We start from the raw sequence: 20,589 nt of genomic DNA on the forward strand, positions 1-20,589 counted from the left end.
ACAACTGATGTTTAGGTTAGCTTAATGTGTGAAATATTGTAACACTGTAGTATAACAACTGATGTTTAGGTTGAGAAGATATTTTTGTGGATAAAGACATCATTTCACATCTTAGAAGCTACATCATCAGGTATACTTCATTGAACTAAAAGAGAAAAATGCAAATCACAAAGGCTTGACTCTGGATATAAATTTCTGTGCTTAGAAATGTGGTACTAAGAAACACTACTGCCCTTCTACTATTCAAATAATAAGATAAATCATCTATTTGCTTTCTATTGCAGCAAAATATGATACTCTCTACAGGGTGAATATTTTTATGTTAATTTTAAAAATCCAGTGATTCTGTTTGATGAAAGAGTTTAATATTAACGATGGAGTATTAGAAAGACCCTTAAGACATGTACTTGATTCTTAATGATATAAAATGTTTTTCAAGAGCTGTTCTTAGGTACGAGCATAGATATTAGTTGGTCAATGTGCTGCTACTGAAAATATGAATTCTACGATTACCTCAGTGAGAGCAATTAGGAGAAAAATGCCCCTATTTTAAAATGTGCTTAAGTATGTGTCTAACCCTAATATGCATGTCTAGAAGCATGTTGTATTCCTTTAAATTTTCCTGAATCAGAGTCCAAAATGGGAAGAATTTAACTTTTTTTTTTTAAGTACAAAGTAATTATTCTCTTTTCCATTCACAAGTAGCAAGTATTTGAAAAAATTCTTTGGGATGAATATGTCTCTCCTAGGTAATTTTCTCATATGTCGTGGTTTACCCCCAGCAGGCAGCAAAGCCCCACGCAGCCACTCGCTTACACACCCTCAGTGTGACGGGGGAGAGAATCGGAAGGGTAAAAGCGAGAAAACTTGTGGGTTGAGATAAAGACATTTTAATAGGTAAAGCAAAAGCCACACACGCAAGCAAAGCAAAGCAAAGCAAGGAATTCATTCACTCCTTCCCATGGGCAGGCAGGTGTTCAGCCATCTCCAGGAAAGCAGGGCTCCATCACACGTAATGGTTACTTGGGAAGACAAACGCCATCACTCCAAATGTGTCCCCCCGCTTCCTTCTCCTTTCCCCAGTTTTATATGCTGAGCATGACATCGTATGGTATGGAATAGCCCTTTGGTCAGCTGGGGTCAGCTGTCCCAGCCGTGTCCCCTCCCAACTCCTTGTGCACCCCCAGCCTCCTCGCTGGTGGGGTGGGGTGGGAAGCAGAAAAGGCCTTGACTCTGTGTAAGCACTGCTCAGCAGTAACTAAAACATCCCCGTGTTATCAACGCTGTTTCCAGCACAAATCCAAAACATAGCCCCATACTAACTACTGTGAGGAAAATTAACTCTATCCTAGCCAAAACCAGCACATCATATTATAAATATATCTCACATTTAGTTATACCAATTAAAGTTGCTGAAACATTTTTCTTCCAATTCATTGCTATAAAGGTTTGGAGCTACTAACAATGTTGAGTTGCTTACCTCCAAGCTGGATCTTTATGATAGGATAAATAATAGTAATGGTAATGTTGATGATGTTAATAATAATATCAAAGAATTGAGAGTTGTTTCCTTAAGTATTCTGATTGTCATACTAATCTTTGATTGAAGAATATGTATCAGGTTAATTCTACTGCATATAGAAAATAATTCTTTCCAATGCAAAGGTTGCGATGTTTCTCTATGGCAACATCAGCTGTATTTTACATGGTGATCCAACAACTTTGATTTTGCATTTAGATTTAAAAATAATAAAAAGTGCTTCCAAAATTATTGTGATCCATGAAAGTATCACTGTGAGTATTTTAGTAGACAGTGGCATGTCCCTTTTGTGTCTGTCCCTAGAGGCTTCTTCAACAGAATGACGTTTAGTTTTGCTTTAGACAGAATCTTTCAGTCACTTCTTTGTCTTGTGAGCAGGAAGCCATATAACTGTCAGCTGCAAGTCAGCCAAATGGGAAGTGAAGAAAAAACATTAAAAACCATTGCCACCACCACCAAGAAGAACAAAAAATCCTCCAGATTATTTATCAAAGCAACAGATTTTTTTTTCTCTTGGCTCATTTTAGGGAATATGAGTAGAAATCGTTTTCAGAACATGTCTGCTGTCATTGTCTGATATGATGCTTCCAAATATTTCCACCCTTTAGGGCTTAGAAGCTTGTCTTCCGTATTTTCAGGCAAGCAGTAGTACTGTTGAGCATGATGTTTCTCCTTTACTTTTTACTCAGAAGTGTATGTTTTTAAAAGTTTTAAAACTTTAAAAAAATTCTGTGATATTTCTAATACCTGCCTGTTTTTTAAAAATAATTTGCAGTAGTTCTACTAAAATGTAGTGGAAACTGATCAAAGATTACTGAAAGACAGAAATTCTGTGCCTCATTTAGACATAATTTATTTTGAGTCTTTTCATATATTATTATAATTCATTATTATTATATTTATTATTACATATATAATATAATAATTTATAATATATAATATATAATATAATTTTTATATAATATAAAAAGATATAATATATAGTATATATAATTATATATAATATATATTTTTATATAAAATATATTTATATACATATATTTATATATTTAATATATATTTAATATTTAATATATAGTTAATATATTTAATATATTTATATTATATATTTATAAAAACATGTTTATATTTTTATATATATTATTAATTATAATATATATTATACAATATATTATCTATTATATTACATATAATATAAAATATAATTTTTATATATTATTATATTACATTATTATTATAATTATTATTATTAGAATACATTTTATTTCTTGATGTATTTTCTTCTTTGATACTGCAATGCTCACTTAAATAATTATTTTCTTTCAAACCACTGGAATTCTTGGTGTCTAACAGCAAAAACAGTAATCCTCTAAATTTTTGCTTTAACAACCATTTGTAATCGGTGTGTAGCAACATGGCTTGAATATGAAAGGATTTTGTGTGTAAATGGAGAGAAAATCCAGCGTTGGTTGTCTTTATGTTACAGATTTCATTTTTAAAAGTTAAAAATATTAGTGGACCATCTATGCACCTTTCCAGTATACAGAAGTATCTTAATTGCTTTTCTGTTACTGTTCGTTGTGACTGACAAGGACTGTTCAAGGACTCTCTGAATAAGACACACTATTTCAGATAAGGTTAAGTCTTTCACAGCATGTGTGTATATGTACGTATATACATGTTGTTTGAAAAAGGAAAATTCTAATAATATTTTGGGTAAAAACTATCATTAAAGACAGGTGCATAAATTACGATTTCTATGTTGGTATTTTTTTTTCTTCTTTCCATTTCATCTCCCATTAGAGGGCAGTATTGTGAACATACAGCATGTTGATGTTGACATATTGAAAGGAAAGCAAGCATTTTTAATACATCTCAGATGCCTTCTTCCATTATATATCTTATGATTTTCAAGAGGAAGAAGGGTGGACTAGAAATGATAGGTGGAAATAGCAGATAAAGACATTTGCGTCCAGTACACAGAAAGCTAGCTAGTAGAAAAGTTACACTTAGTCCCTTGTGTGTCTCAACTTTTCTATGATTAAACACCCTCCTTGTTTAAAAGGGGCGATAAAACTAGTGGTAGCAAACCAGAAAGCCAGGCCATGCATTTACAAGGTTTTTTGTATATCTCTCTTTACCTTAGAGAAAATACTGTCTCAGTTTTTCCCCTTTAACAGAGTCATTTAGCTATAATGCTAAGTTCTTTAAACGTTTTTCCATTTGAGACTATATGTTTTAGCCAGTCAAATTGCTTTTAGTCTGAGTAATTGTACTGGGTTTATGTGGCAAGGTTTTGGTAGTGTAGGGGGGCTGCAGCAGTGGCTTCTGTGAGAAGGGATCAGGAGCTGCCCACGTGTCGGACAGAGCCAGGTCCAGCCGGCTCCAAAATGAACCTGACACTGCCCAAAGCTGAGTCTGTCAGCGACTCTGGTGGCGCCTCTGTGATATCGTATTTAAGAAAGGGTAAAAAACACTGTGCAGCAGCTGTGAGAGGGAGGAGTAAGGAAAACGTGAGAGAGAGAAACAGGCCTGCAGACACCAGAGTCAGGGCTGAAGTTGAGCCTGGGAAAAAGCGGGGTGAGGGAAGCTGGTTTTAGTTTTGTTCTTATTTCTCACTGTCCTAATCTGTTATTAATTGGCAATAAATTAATTTAATTTCCTCAAATTGAGTCTGTGACGGTAATTGGTCAGTGATCTCCCTGTCCTTATCTCAACCCCTGTGATTTTTTCATCTTATTTTCTCCCCCTGTCCTGCTGAGGAGGGGGAATGAGAGAGCAGGTTGGTGGGCCCCTGGCAGCCAGCCAAGGTTAACCCACCACAATAGTTTATGTGCTGTAGGCATACTGATTTACTTATTGCAGTCTCCTAATATTATTTTGGAGCATTAGGTACAGTAACTTTAGTCTGAAAATTGTCTCAGCATCTACAGTATTCCAAGTGAAGACTCCTCTGCATTTTCATGATCATCATTAAGAGTTTATTCAAATAAGTCTAAAATATTCCACTCATATGCATAATTTGTAAAGAAAAATAATGCAAAAATTCTTTGGTGTATTAAAATCAGGGACTAGAGCCAAGTTTATGAGGAAAGTACTGCAGGAGATTTTAGGGTCTGCAGAAGGTCCGATTACGTAACACACTCTTCTAGACCTTAAACATAATATTCCCCTCTCTTGCTTGTTTCTTCCTCTTTGTAGAAAAACCTGGGCAAAACTGTAACTTGATATGGTTCTCACATGCACTTTGTTTTGAAGAGTTAATAGCTAGGACTCTATATGTCTTGTAAAGACCTTTGGGTCAGGTGGATACTACATGAGTTATTTTTAAAAAGAAAATTGTGATGCCACTAAAGATATGTGCAGTCCCTGGATTCAACATGGTATTATGCTTAAAACTACCAAGAACAGCTAACAGAGCAAAAAGAAATGCTATAGTTTCTTTTTGGTCTTAACCTGTAGGAATTAATCAGATGATGGAGTGTCCGTAAGTACTTTTGTGGAATCCTAGTGTGTCACATTTGTTCAGGTATCTTCTCTTGAACGATCCTTACCCCCCCCCCCGCCCCCCAGAAGTGAGGAAGAAGGAAAAAGGAAAATTTTGATTAAAGTGGAGTTGGTTTTCATATGTGGGATTTTTATTTTGGACTTTCTTTACTGCGAACTGCGGCATATTCCATTACTTGTCACTTACAAATTCCTGTCTTCCCTTGCAGTGCACTTGTAGGAGAGACATGGTGACAATATCCATGGACATCTTTGTGAGGAAATTTCAACCAGACAGATACCAGCTGTGGAAACAAGGCAAGGATTTATACACCATTGATCATACAAAACCAACTCCTGAATCAACACCTGAAGTAAAGACCTGGCTACAGAGAAGAAAGAAAATAAAGTACTTTCCCAAGTGGTATTTATGTTTCTTTATCCTCCATTTAATTGTCTTCAGTACAATGTCTGTTTCCTTTTTGTTTCTTTTTTGCCACTTTCTCTGATGTTTTATTTTAATTCATTTACTTGAGACAAAGGTTGTTTTTCTGTTTTCTGTATTAAGATGAACTTGTGGACAAGCAAGTCTTTTTTTCAGAGTGCCTATGAAAAATTAATTCAACTTACAAGTTATGTGCATAGCTGAAGTTAATGAGTATGGAAAGCATCAAAATGCATTCCAGTGTGGTATTTAGAATCTTTCTTTAGTAGAGATTATTCCAGTAAAATTTTCAAGGTGTGGATGGTTGCCATTGTTTCTAGAGACATCTGCCTTTTGCAAGGGAGAAGTCTCGTAAGAGTGGAGGTAAAGGTTAAATTGGAAAAACTTATCATAGAGCTGTGGCAGAATCCCAACAGCTGTGTGAAGTCTCTAGCAGTAGTCTTAGCCCTCACTGCCATCTAACTCCAAGGAGACATCACTGCCTATTTGGCACGCTCTCACAGTGCTGCAGCCAAAACCTCTCTGTGTCTACCACAGGTCAATCACAGATCATAATTTGGTATAACAGAGGCCTAAATCTCAGTTGTTGGTGCTGACACCACTAAGAAAATTAGGAGAAAAAAGTTTCTCAGCTATCAAAGCTTTGACCTATTAAAGCAGTTTCATAGCTGGATCTATTTTCTTGGTGTGCATTGTGTTTTTTGTTTGCATTGCACACACATTTCTTGTACACTAATGCTTTCCTGTCTTACTTAACAGGATCTTTATGGATGTTCTTCTTCATTATCTAATAAAGATCTATTTAATTTGTAGCCTAGGGTGGGCAGTTTTATTAGTGTCTACTTAACTGTGGAGTGCAGTTTACTGGGTTAAAGATAATACTGAATTTTTAAAGACCTTTTTCCTCCTTCAAATCATTTTACAATATAGTTACTTTTTTAACTTGCTCTTAAACTGAATTTCCTCATTTTCTTTGTAAGTTAATGTATTTCTTGAGCAAAATGATAGGAAAGTCAACCTGTAAAGAAGAGGACCAACTGCCACTGTAGTGGAACATTATAGTTGAGAAATACAACATTTGGCTTGTTCTGGGTAGGAATCGTTTGTGGGTTAGAATCAGTTCTTGAAGACAACCAGTGAAGCAGCTGGACAGCCAATTTGTTTGTATATGTATAATATTAACCCGGACACACAGAGAGTGTAACTCTGTTGTTTAGCTAGTTGAATGCCATTTTGCCCTGTAGTAAGTTTCACTGTATGTATTGTACAGTGTAACTGCAAGTTCACGCTTGGACCAGCAGTGATTCATTTGGTAGTACCCTTATGGGTAGCCAGTTTTAACTAAAAGGAAAGCCTTTATAATAATTGCGTTGAAAGTTTTATCATAGGAACACGTGGGCTGATTTCATGCACTTAGCTAAGCTAATAAACACAATTCCAATGCTGTTTAATTCTTGACTTGGCTTTTGTTCAGGCATGGTAACAATGTGTATTGCGAAGGGAGGATAAAATGTTTATTCAGCTTCATTTCTAGTGTAATGTGTCAATTGAAATTGTCGTCATTTTGATTATGGGAATAATACAAGTTCCAGCAGAGTGAAAATAGAAATACCATCTATGGAAATCTTCATGAATATAGTGACAGGGAGAGCTTAACTCTGACATTTATGGCTGAAATACTTTGCTACAATAGAACATCTAATGACTCCATGTAAACAGTAATAATACTTGCTGTTATATTACAATGCGAACTGATGGGCGTGTCATACTTCGGCAAATTTTCTGGAATTTACTATTATATAGAGAGGGTGTTTAAAGATATACATTGGTGGACATAGGATAAAATGTGAGGGGTAACAAAATGTTTTTCTAAGATGCAAGACCTTTGTAAAACTCCTGGTTTACCTCCCATAGATGGGCTTTTATCACTAGTGTGTTAGGAGTTTTGAAACCTGATGTGTGATGAAGCACATAAAAATCTCCTCCTGTGTCACATAGTTGAATTTGAACCTGGCTAATTTCCTGTTACTTTTATCCCGAGCACATAAATTACAAACCAGTTTCTGACAGAGGGTGCCATTTCTCCTGCTTTAACCTTTCCCTTTTACTTCTGAGTTTGCAAAAACTTATGCTGAAACTTTAATTTCAACTTGTTTTTTACACAGCGTTATGAAATGTATTGCTTGATATTGTAACCATTCAAAATATTTGGTAATCGGAATTTTTCCTTCTTTCAGATGCTTGTTGTTTGTGTTGAAATGCATATAAGAACTTCTAAGATACCTAAACAGATCTGATTTTACAAGGGTATTCAGACTAGTGTTTTATTAGCATTGAGTTTGGAAATACCACCTGATTATAGTGCAACTGAGAATGTTTTGTCTTCATTACTTTTATAAGAGTTATTCTCTTTCAGGTTCAAAAGAATTATTCATTAAAAAGCTAGTTAGGATGCTGGTTAAGTAATAGTTACCTAAGGTTATTTTACTTTTACAGTTTAATAACTGTGCTGTAGAATGGTGATAAAAGATTAGAAAGTTAAATCAATCAATTTTTAATCTATCACTTAATAAATTGTAAACACTATCTCAACACAAAAAGATGAAAAATTGTCAGTTTTTTACCACTTTAAGCAGGTGAAAGGGACATATATATTGGTAGATGTTTTATCTTATCCAAGACAGACATTCTACTCTGACAGCAATATCTCTTATAACAGCTTCCAGCACACCAGATCTCGATCTAAAAAGCTTAAAACTCCAGAGGACAAGAGAGTATCTGCTATGGTAGCTGGTGCAGAAATCATAGAGTCTGAAGCAGCTACTGATGGCTTCAAGGTCAGTGAAGAACCTGGAAAAAAAGTGAAACTGGTAAACACAGGAGTGCCTTCTGGGGAAGAAGAAAACAGTAGTAGAATGCAGCTGGATCAACATTTATTGGATAATGTCAAGGTTGCAGGTGAGATAAGGACTGATTATGTTTCACATGTAAGTTGTAGGCTGTTGATACTCTAATGCCACAAATCAGAGGATGTTAAAGCATAGTATTATCCTAAGTAGCATACTATAATACTTACAAAGTTATGCAGAGAAGATTGATATTCAGTAAGAATGAGAAAATGCCAAAATTAATATTCTGAGCTCAGAGTAATATCACCTAAACTGTTTTAATGAAGTGTTTTTTAAAGGGGCAAAAAGGATGAGGTTTTGTAAATTATATTTCTTCAATAGACTGATACATTTTACAGCAAAATCTTTTTGATACAGAAATGATATAGAATGTCCTAACACTTACGCAAACAGTATAGAACATACGTGCTTGTAGGATGCTACATGTATTTACATGAAGAGTGCTGCATATTAGAAGTGGTCTATACTTGTGCACAAAAATGCTCTATTTTGAGACTGCAGATTTCTTGTCACTTCCTGTTGAGCTGTCTGACAATGTAAGTTATAAAGGCCTTGTCAAGCCAAAGATGGTTCTTTTTTCCCCACAACTATTTTATACTAATATACTTAGTCTATTCTGGACTTTTCTCCTGTTCCACATTTCATTGTAGTTCAGGTGTAGTTTCACATTCCTGTTCAGAAAGGCAAACTGCAATTTTAAGTTTGTGAGCACTCCCATTTGGTTTTATATTGATACTGAAAATGTACTTGCCAATTGCATATAGAGAGTATTTCCCTGATTGTGAATATTAATGGTTATGTTAATGGTTATTTGGAGGTGGTAAACACCAGGACTGATCCACATAAATATAACAAAGTGAGTATTCCAATGTGGAGGCTTAGAAATTCCTGCATACAAATTAGTTGGTGCTCTATCAAAGCCTTTCCAGGTCTGTTCTAATGATCTTTTTTTTTAAAGGTGCTATTCCTTTACAACTTCCCCAACTTTTAATAGAGGTTTGGAGTGTTCATAACCACTGAGAAACTAGTATTTAGTTAGCAGCCATTCTGTGTTCATTGACAAGGGAAGGAAAAGCAGAGAAGAGTGGAGCGCTATCCTCTTTCCTTTGTGCTGTTGAAGGGTGGTGCCTGGACCTTAGTAGGGAAAAGGACCTTCTTAGACATGATGGTGAAAGATCCGGTACTCATGTTGGAGATGGTCATTTGTCCTGCATTATCTCTGGCTAGGATGTCCATTACACTCAGTCGAGGCAGGACTCTTTGTACCCGACATTATGTTTTGGCATTGGATGGGCTTTGTATTACTAAATGTTATATTCCTTTGACCTGAAAAGGAAATTTTTTAGAAAAACAAGTTCAAATAACCATTGTAAAGAAAGAATGGGAAGGGACTTTACAGAGACTGTTTTCTTTAATGCCTTGGATGTGCTGCTGAATCAAACTTCATTGTCATGTGTGCCACAGAGTTCTTCAGGAACATGCTTTTTGGGTGACTGCTCTAACCCATTGTTCTGTCTATCCCATGCAAGCATCAGCAGGTGAAGAATTTTAATAAAGTAAAATCCACACAGTTTCACCCTTCAGCATCACTGAAATATAAAGTTATGCTAATTATTGAAATATAAAATTATGCTAATTGCTCCTCATTTTTAGACCAGTGCTGCTGTTTTCAAAATATTCTTGGTATTTATTTGAAATATATCTTCCTAATTATAAACCATTAGTCTTTGTTTATTTTGATTTTTTAAAACAGGCATAATAGGTATAAATGCAGAGTATAAAGTTCAATATACCAACCTTTTATTTTTTTTTTCCAACTAGTCAAAGTGCTTGTGGGCTGTCAGAGTAAACAAGCTACATGAATATTGATTATTTTGAATGACATGAAGACCTGTTGTAATTTAAATACAAAATACCGATTAAATGATTAAAAACATATTTCATATGCCAAACTAAAACCATTTACATTTAATTTATTCTTTGATCAAAGCTATACTCCACACTTGTGTATGTCCTTGTACCAAACGCTTTTCTGTATGATTTCTAAATAAGGAACCATGATTTGAATTTGTTTAACTCGGATTGTTGTGAAATGAAATACAGTAATATAAAGTGAGATTTATTAACAAATCATATTCTTGATCTATAGGAAGCATCCATTCAGACTCATTTTCAAGCCCTGTTCCTGTACTAGAGAAAACAAAAACGGAAGATGAGGACAGGACAGATTCCAGTCATCCTCTCTTTACATTGGAAGATTCTGTGGGCCACATGCCCTCTTCTGATAGCAGTAGAAAAGAAGAGAGTTTGAAATCTCAGAATCAGTCTTTTTCATCCATACCATACCATAAGTCAGAGGGACATGCTCCTGAAGCAGAAGACCCAGATAAAGAGGAAAATGTCTCGATAGAGGATGATGTCAGTGACCTAGAAAGCTGTGGAAGTAGCTTGGAACATGGAGAAGTGCCCATGGTAAAAAAGGATGAAGAAGATGGCATGGAAACATCCAGTGTATGTGAAGCAAATTACATCATTATAGTAATATATTCCTGATTTAATGAAATTGGATGAACATGTTTCTAATGAGACCTGATATCCATATTAAAGCACTTAAGAATATGCATTATTTTAATCAGATGCTAATTTGAACATGTTTTGAAGTGTTCAGGCAAGAGTGGGAATTTGGATCCAAAAGCAGAATGTTTCTGGAGCTTGCTTGTTGACATATTTTCCCTCTGATGTCAGATATCTAGTAATTTCACTTTATATCTGTGAATCCGAATTGTCAGCAACTATTCTCAAGCTATTCCCATGTTCGGTGCCTGCCAGTATGAGCAAGGCTATCAGCTTTAATTATTGCTATTGACATGAAATTGAAATTATTAGAGATGAGTGCTGTATTTGGTATCATGCATTTGTGTTTCAAAAAAATGGCTGTTTTGACTGAGTCTTAAGGAGAGTTAACAGTATGCTGGTAAAATGTCAGCAGAATGGGTTGATTCTGAGAGACTTACTGTCCAAGGACAGAATATATCAGTGTGGAAGAACATGGTAATTTATTTTTGGACTGATGCCCTTCTCAAATGAAGAAGTGGATGAAGCAAAGCTGAGGAGCATCTCTACATTGAGTTAGGTGGAAACAAACTTTGCTTTCATTCTATTATATTATCTCACATAGTTTATGAAATCTTATGGACTTTCTTGCTTTAGTTGAAACTGTATCCATAGTACTGAAGTTGGAGAAAGTGAGTCTTCAAGACATGGCTATAGCAGGATAATACAACAGTATGATTTCAGGGTCTGAAACTTGCTATTCTTGGACATTGGAAATGGCCTAAAACATGTGAAGGAAACACTTGAAGGAAAAGATCCCTCTAATAAAAGGAATTTATTTTTACATTCTTAAATAGAAGGTTTAATAATGCTTTCTCATTGGGGCACCTACAAACTTACAGTCTTTTTTTACTCTTGCTATTCTGCTATGAAGGGTGGGCAGCTTTGACTTTGGGAAGCATAATGAAAAATTAAGCTGTGGTGGTAGTCACAGTAGCTTTCTGAGTTGTGAGTTCAATCCCGGTTTGGCAGAGAGAGAGCAGGAAATCCACTGCCAGATTGCCAGACTTAGTGGGAAACATATTTTAGAAGCCAAAGCAAAATCATACTGGCCCTTTCACAGACATGAACTGTGCACTAATGATTTTTTTGCAATGTTGTGAGTTTTAATAATCTTGGCTCCAGCCCTTCCACTGTAATAATAAGGAGCACTGTAAACATCTCAGTGTTTTAATCAAAATGTATTAGAGATTATATTTGTCTCTTTCTGTGCCTTTCAGCCATTTATATATGAGGTTTCAGATATTCTCCAGCATAACTGCATACTCTTTCTTTCTCTTTTATTATAAGTGAAGAAGCATATTGTACTGATGCAATGAAAAAGTCTGATCTTCTTTCCCTTTTTACTCGGTAACTTTTTCTATATCATAAACATGTCCTGTGGTTTAACCACATCTTCCTCCCTCTGCTTATCACAGTAAATACGATGTTTTGTAATTTACTTCCCATTTTATAGTAGTAATTTTCAACCCTCAAATCAGTCAATGGGCATGTGTGTAATCTGCTAGGTTAGATCCAGGGCGTTGAGGAGCAGAATGCTGTGGTCCATACGAATCCTGTGAGACTCTGTCCTTCCCACCCCTCTGGCAGTGTTCTTGCCCTTCCTCTGTTCCTGAACCTCCAGATACCATCAGCAGCTGGTTGACTTTGTGATTCCCCCACCGGCACTCAAATCTGGAGTTGTGAAAGCTGCACTTCTAGAGTTTGTAGTGTTGGCGTTAGTTCTTGAAGCTTGGATAAATTCAAGCTGAATGTACATAAGGGTGCTTGAGGGAGGAAAGAATTTCCTTATATCCCAAATCAACATGTTAATTGCATATCAGGACTCTTAATTTCTTATCTCAACTCCAGATCATTTTTTTACTTCCTCAGTAATTTTGCACTCTTTCACAAATCAAGTCAGTGGGTTTCTGCCTGAATTTCCCAGCCATAGTTAGTGGCTGTATTGTACTTCTGGTTCTGGAAAATTGTTTGGGCTGTTCTTCCCCTCACACCTGATCAAACCAGGATTTATGCTCTGCAATTTGGGAAGGGCTGCAGTAACTTATATCTCAAACCATTTGTGTTTGACAAGGATTGCTCTTTTTTAATTAAAGTATATATTCTGAATTAGAGACAAATGTTTTATTGGTACACTAAAGGTGCTTCAAGTACCTTGGCAGTATTTACAGAAGTGACATCTGTGCTTGTTTACAGAAGAATGTTTTTGTTCATCAAAATTAACTTTGCAGAATTACATACTAGATTAGTTGTGTTTTTTCCTTTTCAGTCAGCGGAAGTTGAAAGAAAGAAAATATCTAAGAGTTGGCGTCATCCACTAAATAAACCTCCAGCTAGATCTCCAATGACTTTGGTTAAACAGCAAGCAACTAGTGATGAAGGTGAGTGTACTGTTTAATAAATTCTTCTTACGATCTTTTTCTGTCTTTATGAGATTGTATATAGGCATTTGCAAAAACAACCAAGATGAAATAATTTCTTTCTGCATAGGAAACGTAAACAGTGAGGCCTCTGAATCCACAGGCAGGTCATGTACTTTTTGCCTGTTTTCAATCAAATTCTTCTAAAAACATTGGATCTGTCTTTGCAAAAAGCTCTGAGCAATAAGACATCATTTCAAACAAGTATATTCACAGATCAAATATTCCGTATTAGAACTCACAACAGTTGTGTTTAAGAACAAGGTTTTAATTGTGTAAACATAACTAAAAGTGACATAAGAATCCTTTGAATACAAATCTTTGGTGTAAGTCATAGTCCCCTAAAGTGCTTTAAAGCTGCTTTTTCCTTGTTGTCTGTTTTTTGATAGACATTGGACATTTGGGAGTCAGTTTCTTAAGATACTATAGTTCTCATTCAAGAAAAAGGCTACAGACTTCTGAGTATGTTGTGGTTTAACCCCAGCCAGCAACTAAGCCCCACACAGCTGCTCGCTCACTCCCCCCTGGTGGGAAGGGGAGAGAATCAGAAGAGTAAAAGTGACAAAACTGGTGGGTTGAGATAAAGACAGTTTAATAGGGAAAGCAAAAGCCACACGCGCAAGCAAAGCAAAACAAGGAATTCATTCACTCCTTCCCATGGGCAGGCAGGTGTTCAGCCATCTCCAGGAAAGCAGGGCTCCATCACGTGTAAGTTACTTGGGAAGACAAACGCCATCACTCCGAACTTCCCCCCCTTCTTCCCCCAGCTTTATATACTGAGCATGACGCCATATGGTACGGAATATCTCTTTGGTCAGTTGGGTCAGCTGTCCCGGCTGTGCCCCCTCCCAGCTTCTTGTGCCCCCTCCCAGCTTCTTGTGCCCCTGGCAGAGCATGGGAAGCTGAAAAGTCCTTGACCAGTGTAAGCACTGCTTAGCAACAACTAAAGCATCAGTGTGTTACCAACATTATTCTCATACTAAATCCAAAACACAGCACTATACCAGCTACTAGAGGAAAATTAACTCTATCCCAGCCGAAAGCAGCACAGGGTATCATCAAAAGCTTACCAAGGGTCGTCACATATGCCTTCATTTCCAGGATTTTGCTTAGTTTCATATGGAAAGAATGAACATCTCTCTCCCTGTAGATTTGGTAAATCAGTTTTACTCTATTGATTTAAAATAGTCATGCAAAAGCTGATTTTGATGCATATGTCATTTATATGTCTCATGTCTGTATATATGCGTCTAACCGTATCTAAGTAGTGTTCAGGTTTGCAGGTAGTGAATAGTGTGCAAGATCTAAAAAGTACCATATTTTCACAAACATAGAAAGAGGTGGAAAAACATAGTTCTGGTTTTAGACATAATGAAAACAACCTTTGTGTATTAGAAAGCAGCAAAAGGTCTGGTTTCTATTTCCCCAGCTGAACAATTCTTGAGAAATTTTCTTAGAGCAGTTTTCTGCTTCCTTTTAAGTGGCACAAAGCAACTGGAAGCAGGGTGAGTGGCCTTCCTGGGGATGTGTAAGACTGGGCTTCTGATTTGGCATTTAGGTACTTTAAGTAATTTTTAAAAAATTTTATTTCAATGCTGAGTAGTGACCACAAAATTCCATTTTTTAACTAAATTGCATAAATAAGTGTAATGTTAGGCAATCATTTTGAATACACTTGTCCAGATCTTCACTACAGATTGCAGATATGCATGTTATTGGATACTGTATGGTACCTTCAGGCACTTCAAGTCATAGAGTGAAGTAGAAATTAAGAAGCATATCCATAAATAACGATGATAAATGACAGTGATATATAGAAGAGAGTTCTGTACAAAATAAATAATTCTGCAGCCATGAAATTTAGTGCTCTGTGACTAGATACCACAGTGATCAAAAACATTAAAACAATACTCAGGACTTCTCAGATGGTCTTTTTGGGAGCTTACTTGAGTGATTAACTTTAGAGAGCCACCATCTTGTGTAGACAGGCTACAAATGCTAAGAAATTTACCCAAGATAGGGATTCGCTTCTCTGAAGTAAATAGAAAAAGTAAATCTGCTTTACCCAGCAATCACGTATACAGCCAGCCAAAGTTGATGAATAAAGCTACTTTATTCCATCAAACATGGCTTGTGAAGCTTATTGAACTGTGCATCAAAACTATCCATCAAAATGGAAAACAAATACATTCCTTTTTCATATTGCTGTAGCATTTTAGGTCTGTAATGCACAGGCTTTTCAAGTACTGTTCTCCAGAATCTCTTCAGTTAGCAGAATTAGAGATTGGGCCTCACTCTGCCTTAAACACTTTGATAGGCTGTGTGGTGCAGAATGGAGCTGATACTGTGTCTGTGGCTACAAGTCTGATTCCAGCATTGCTGTACGCTTCAGTGTGTACCTGCACTTTGTAGCTGCATTTTGCTTGGAGCTCTTATTTCATACTTTAAGTGATATAAGAGTCTTGCTGGCTTCCTGATCTTTTCTTTCCCCTCAATTATAACCTCTAGTCAACAGTAGCTATTTCTTACAGCTACAGATAAACTTTTTTGACTTCAGAGAGAGACAGCACGCCTGTTAATTGATTCTTCTTCTTGTAACTAAGGAATATTATGCTTTCAGTTAGCACCAATTTAGGCATTGTTGAGCTGGGTGCTGTAATTTTAACTGGTCCCTCATCAATACATCTTCTTCTTTGTTCCAAGCCTGAAGTCATTGATTTGTGTCTTCCATCTCACTAGTTTGGGAAAGCCATACTTTCTCTTCTTATCTGAGCTGCAGTTTTGCCAGGCATGATACTTCAATTAGCTGTTAAGCATCTTTCTGAAAATTAGAAACAGCTTAGGCCCATGATCTGTATCATATATGGATATGTTTGGATACCTTGAGGGCTAGACAGAGCATATTTCAGAAAGTGTTATGGTAATTTACACAAAAAGGATGATATTAAGATTCATCTAGTAAATTAATTAAAGATTTAAATATGTGGTAGGTTGCAGTGAAATTGCTCTTTTTTAATTAGAGATTATATTCCTTTTGCCTACTGATGCTTTTTCAACCTTATAGTTAAAACATAGTGTAAAATTCCTATTTAAGCATGGATTGTGTATGATATAATCTGGCTAGATGATGATGTGATGACACTGATTTGTTAATCTCAAGGATTCTGCTCTTCGTTTGCTGTCTTATCTAGTAGTTTGTCAGCTTCCTGGTGTCTCAATTTTATGTGAAAGTAGCAGCATCCCAACAAGAAGTCATACACCTTCCAGTCTTTCCTCTTTACACGACGATTGTCCTTCTGGTAGATAAGGGTGTGTTTTGTTAGGAAAGAAAACATTGTCTTAGTATAATTTCAAGTAGCTATTATGCACCTGTCTGCTTACTGATTGAAGGAAGTAATTAAGAGTTTTATTGGACACGGCAGTCATTAGTATATCCTAGCTGGAACTGGAATTTGATATTATTTCCATGCGTCTGTCTCTCGTTGTGATCTAATTTATCAGCATGCTTTTGTGAGAACACCAGAAGAGAAACAATAGATTTTGGGGGAGCAGAATGTTTACATCCAAGACAGAGACTGAAGAACTGCTGAGGGAGACTGGCAAACTGAAGCCTCATTAGCTTTCCTGGCGCCTGCTGGCATGCGAGTTAAAGATCTGTGGCTAGATGAATGCCAGTCAAAGGAGATTTTTCTGATCAAGTTCAAGAATGTTTGTTGTCAGGTATCAGGGGAGTAATCAGTATCAATGTACTAATGATTATGTTCCTCTTTATGAAGGTGCTTCATCCATATTCTGGAGTTATCAGAAATGTAATTCAGCATGCACACTTACTCAGTGCTTGTTCTCTGTGTTTTTTGAACAAAAATGATGCTGGTAATAGCTACGATACTATAGTTTCTTGGTACTGTAATTTTTGAGTTAATCTATTCCTTTACAAGGAGGATTTGTGTATATTGACACATTAGTTTATCTTTATATTTTAATTTATCTGGGTCCAGTAAAATCATAAATGTAAACAAAATGGAGGAAGAAGAAGATATGGGCTAGCGCTGTTAAGAAAAATTAAGAAATTGGGGCTTTATAGTTCATCTGCAAATCATGTCACTTTCCACAAGTTGGATAGTCTGTAGCCATTTCTAATACAGATAATTTATATTCAAATTAATGCATTTGAAGTCCTTCAGATACTAGGGTTTTATTAGGAAGTTTCTGTGAATAGAGGTGATCAGAGGCTGTTAATAATATGAAGGCAGCGTTCTTTGACACTGTCAGCCATTTCAGAATCATAATTTTGCAAATAGAATGCTATCATATTTGACAGCATGCTTAAATCTTAGCAGAGACTTCTGGATTCTCTATTAATACAGAGTGCTTTGGCAGAAATTAATTTTTTTGCACAGGATCACTTGGACATTGAGTTTTGTGTTTTCTTTGTATCACTGCATATGCTTCTTTATGTGTATGTTTCTTTATGATCTGAATGTTTCTTCTACAGAAAAATGATTGGGTTAATTGTTTCTTTGTGGTGTATTGGCATTATTATTTTTTTTGTTTACTCTCCCTGAAGCCTTTCCCTATGTATGTCTGACTTCTGAGTCTCCCTTATTATGATTGTTTTTGTGGAATTAATGCCTAAAGGACTGAGCAATGAGAAATACTGCAGACTGGGGAATCAATCCCAGAAATTACAGCTCAGGCTGCCAGTTTAGAAAAATAAGTGCAGCAGTACAGTGTGAGCTGTATGTCACACACAAAATACTAATAATTTTTACGTAATGAACCTTGGTCTTATGCTCAATGCAGTATATTAGCTTGTGGTAATATTATTCTTTTGTATTTAATGCAGTTATATTTCTGCTCACTTAAGCAATAAAAAAGCAAATTCAGCAGAAGGAGCAAGCATACTGACTTTGGATGCACATTGATTGGTCCCAGAGATTTCTTTCCAGCAATATTTGGGCACGCAACATTAGAAACTGCTTTTAGATTGAAGTTGACTAAAATTTCCCATTGCCCCAAATGATATAATGATAGTGCATAGATTGAATTCAGTATGGGTTTCTTTGTATATGGTTTTTAGTGTTTTAAATATGATTCAGAAGTTCAAAGTCATTTTGCTTTCGTTACTTTGTAACAAAAGAGAGAAAACTATTGTGAATGGAAAGAGTGGCTTGGACAAGAGTTTGGTGAAAATTGCTAGTTTTACAGCTGTAGTTTTCCTTCTGCTATGACATAAATAAAGCTTCTTTAGTTTTTATGTTCACTCTCAGCATCCTCTGAGATGTGCTTGATCTGATACTAGTAGTCAAGCCATATAAGGAACGTTCAGTAATATCATAAATAGGTTAAACATGCTGAAATAGGGGAAAATTACACTTGTAGATGCAATTATGCAATGATTCTTTTGCTTCAGAGCTTAAAATGCCAGATTCTGCATGAAGATTCTTACTTATTTCAGAAAGAAATGTTAACTCTTCTTTTCTGGTATTACTTAGGAAGTAGAGAAGAATTTGTTAACCAATTGATAGAGGCATGTTTATTTTTGCCACATTAGTATAATACATTAGTATTATAATTTGCAGTATTGCTTTCACTCCCATACTGTATTGATCTGGGTTTTGATTACAGTTTTACTTCTTTAAAAATACTTTTCTCTTGTAAGAGTATTAGTTAATCAAGTACAGAATTTGCATTTTTCATACTTCATCATCTAGCATTAGAAGAGATCAGCACTATCTACCACTTGCAATGGTATCACTATGCTAGAAAAATGTGTTTTCTCTCCTTTCCTCTGGTACCTACATTGCTTCTGATTTGTTTAAATTCAGTTTTCAAGATTTGATTACCATAATTAATAAAAAGTTCTAGCACTTATGTAGCATGTGGTATCCTGAAGACTCAAAGAAACTTTACAAAATTGTGGTAGAATCTTTAGTAGGTATTTAGGAAAGGGAGGTCTTGAAAGGTCAAATATAAGCTTTTCCTGAATGTCCAGTACTCTTGTCAACCTTGTGGGCTAGCAGCTGATCTCCAGAAATGGCAAGAACTGACAACTCTGATTATTGCCACTGGAGGCTCTTGTCTCTTGACTTCTTTCAGAAGCAGCTCTTATCTGCCTTAGAGTGGACACCTACAAATGCCAGGATCTAAGAATAGCCATTATTTTGATTCAAGAGGGGAAAACAAACCAGTTCCTCTAACATTTATGCCTCATTTGCTGGACAGTGGTATATGTAGTGATCATTAAGACTTATTGTCCTCTACATGAACCTTACAACTATAATTGCGCAGCTTTCTTAGCTTTAAAATATAATATTTTATTTCTTAAAGGAGTGGCTAGAACTGCAGTCTTAGCTACAGAGGCATGTATAGTTTCTCATTATCAAGTGCGCCAAAACAAAAATGGATTTCGTTTTGTATTAGTATTAATTATTATAAATTATTATAAACCGCTGTATTAGTGCAGCCTCTCAACAGCCTTCTCAAGGGTAGCTATGGAGCTGGTAGGCAAACTGGGTGTGATGTTTGCCAAGGAGACAGGTGTCTCTTCTGTAAGGTTATCTTCTGGAGCTGAGCTTCTGCTTCTGTAATTGTAGTCCAAAGAGAAACACAGAAAATGTATGACTTGCATTTAATGAGGATTAGTTCCCCGAGGAATTGGTATGGAAGATTGCCTAATAAATTATCTTATTTCCAAGATATCATAGTAGTAATTTTTTTTCCAAATTAAAATAAACTAGCCTGTAGAGTTATCATTGCCTTTGTCAAAATCTGAAAACCATCAGAGCTGCAACCAACCAAAAGCTGCTTTGTAAACCATCCATATTGGAAGTGACTTGATTTTAATGCCAGTGGGGTTTTATTAAATGCTTTTTCTTGGCTGAGAGGTGTGTGTAATATATATATTTTTAAATGTACAAAATAATTACACTTAAGAAATTGATCCTTGAAGGAGTTTGAATGCAACTGTTGTCTAGTGTATGGAGTATTTATGGGATATTTGCTTTAGTGATTGTCCCGGGGGGGGCACAAAGTCAAATTAGGCAGGTGGTGAAACCCAAAATAAGATTTATTCTAATCAACAATGTTTTGGTACTCCGATGAACATTTGTTAACCACAAGTTCAGGATGCCAATGGAAATCAATGCTACACAACCGACTTGACTTAAGAATGCC

The 20,589-nt window shown here is 35.9% G+C and overlaps 1 protein-coding gene across 5 annotated transcripts in view; it reads left to right on the top strand.

Annotated features, from left to right (window-relative positions):
* Window positions 1-20,589, top strand: part of KDM4C (lysine demethylase 4C) — a 277,722-nt gene that overhangs the window by 139,631 nt on the left and 117,502 nt on the right. For 3 of the 5 annotated variants that reach the window (XR_012779017.1, XM_075527201.1, XM_075527204.1), the window contains exons 9-12: window positions 5,257-5,450; window positions 8,191-8,429; window positions 10,530-10,891; window positions 13,263-13,374. Coding sequence is in view for 4 of the 5 variants with exons in the window: in XM_075527201.1 (XP_075383316.1) it covers window positions 5,257-5,450; window positions 8,191-8,429; window positions 10,530-10,891; window positions 13,263-13,374 (907 nt within the window). In the remaining variant the exon portion in view is untranslated. The remainder of the gene's footprint in view (window positions 1-5,256; window positions 5,451-8,190; window positions 8,430-10,529; window positions 10,892-13,262; window positions 13,375-20,589) is intronic. The other 2 variants (XM_075527202.1, XM_075527203.1) reach the window with 2 other exon arrangements.

This window comes from Mycteria americana, chromosome Z, assembly GCF_035582795.1.
Source record: "Mycteria americana isolate JAX WOST 10 ecotype Jacksonville Zoo and Gardens chromosome Z, USCA_MyAme_1.0, whole genome shotgun sequence".
Taxonomy (NCBI): domain Eukaryota; kingdom Metazoa; phylum Chordata; class Aves; order Ciconiiformes; family Ciconiidae; genus Mycteria; species Mycteria americana.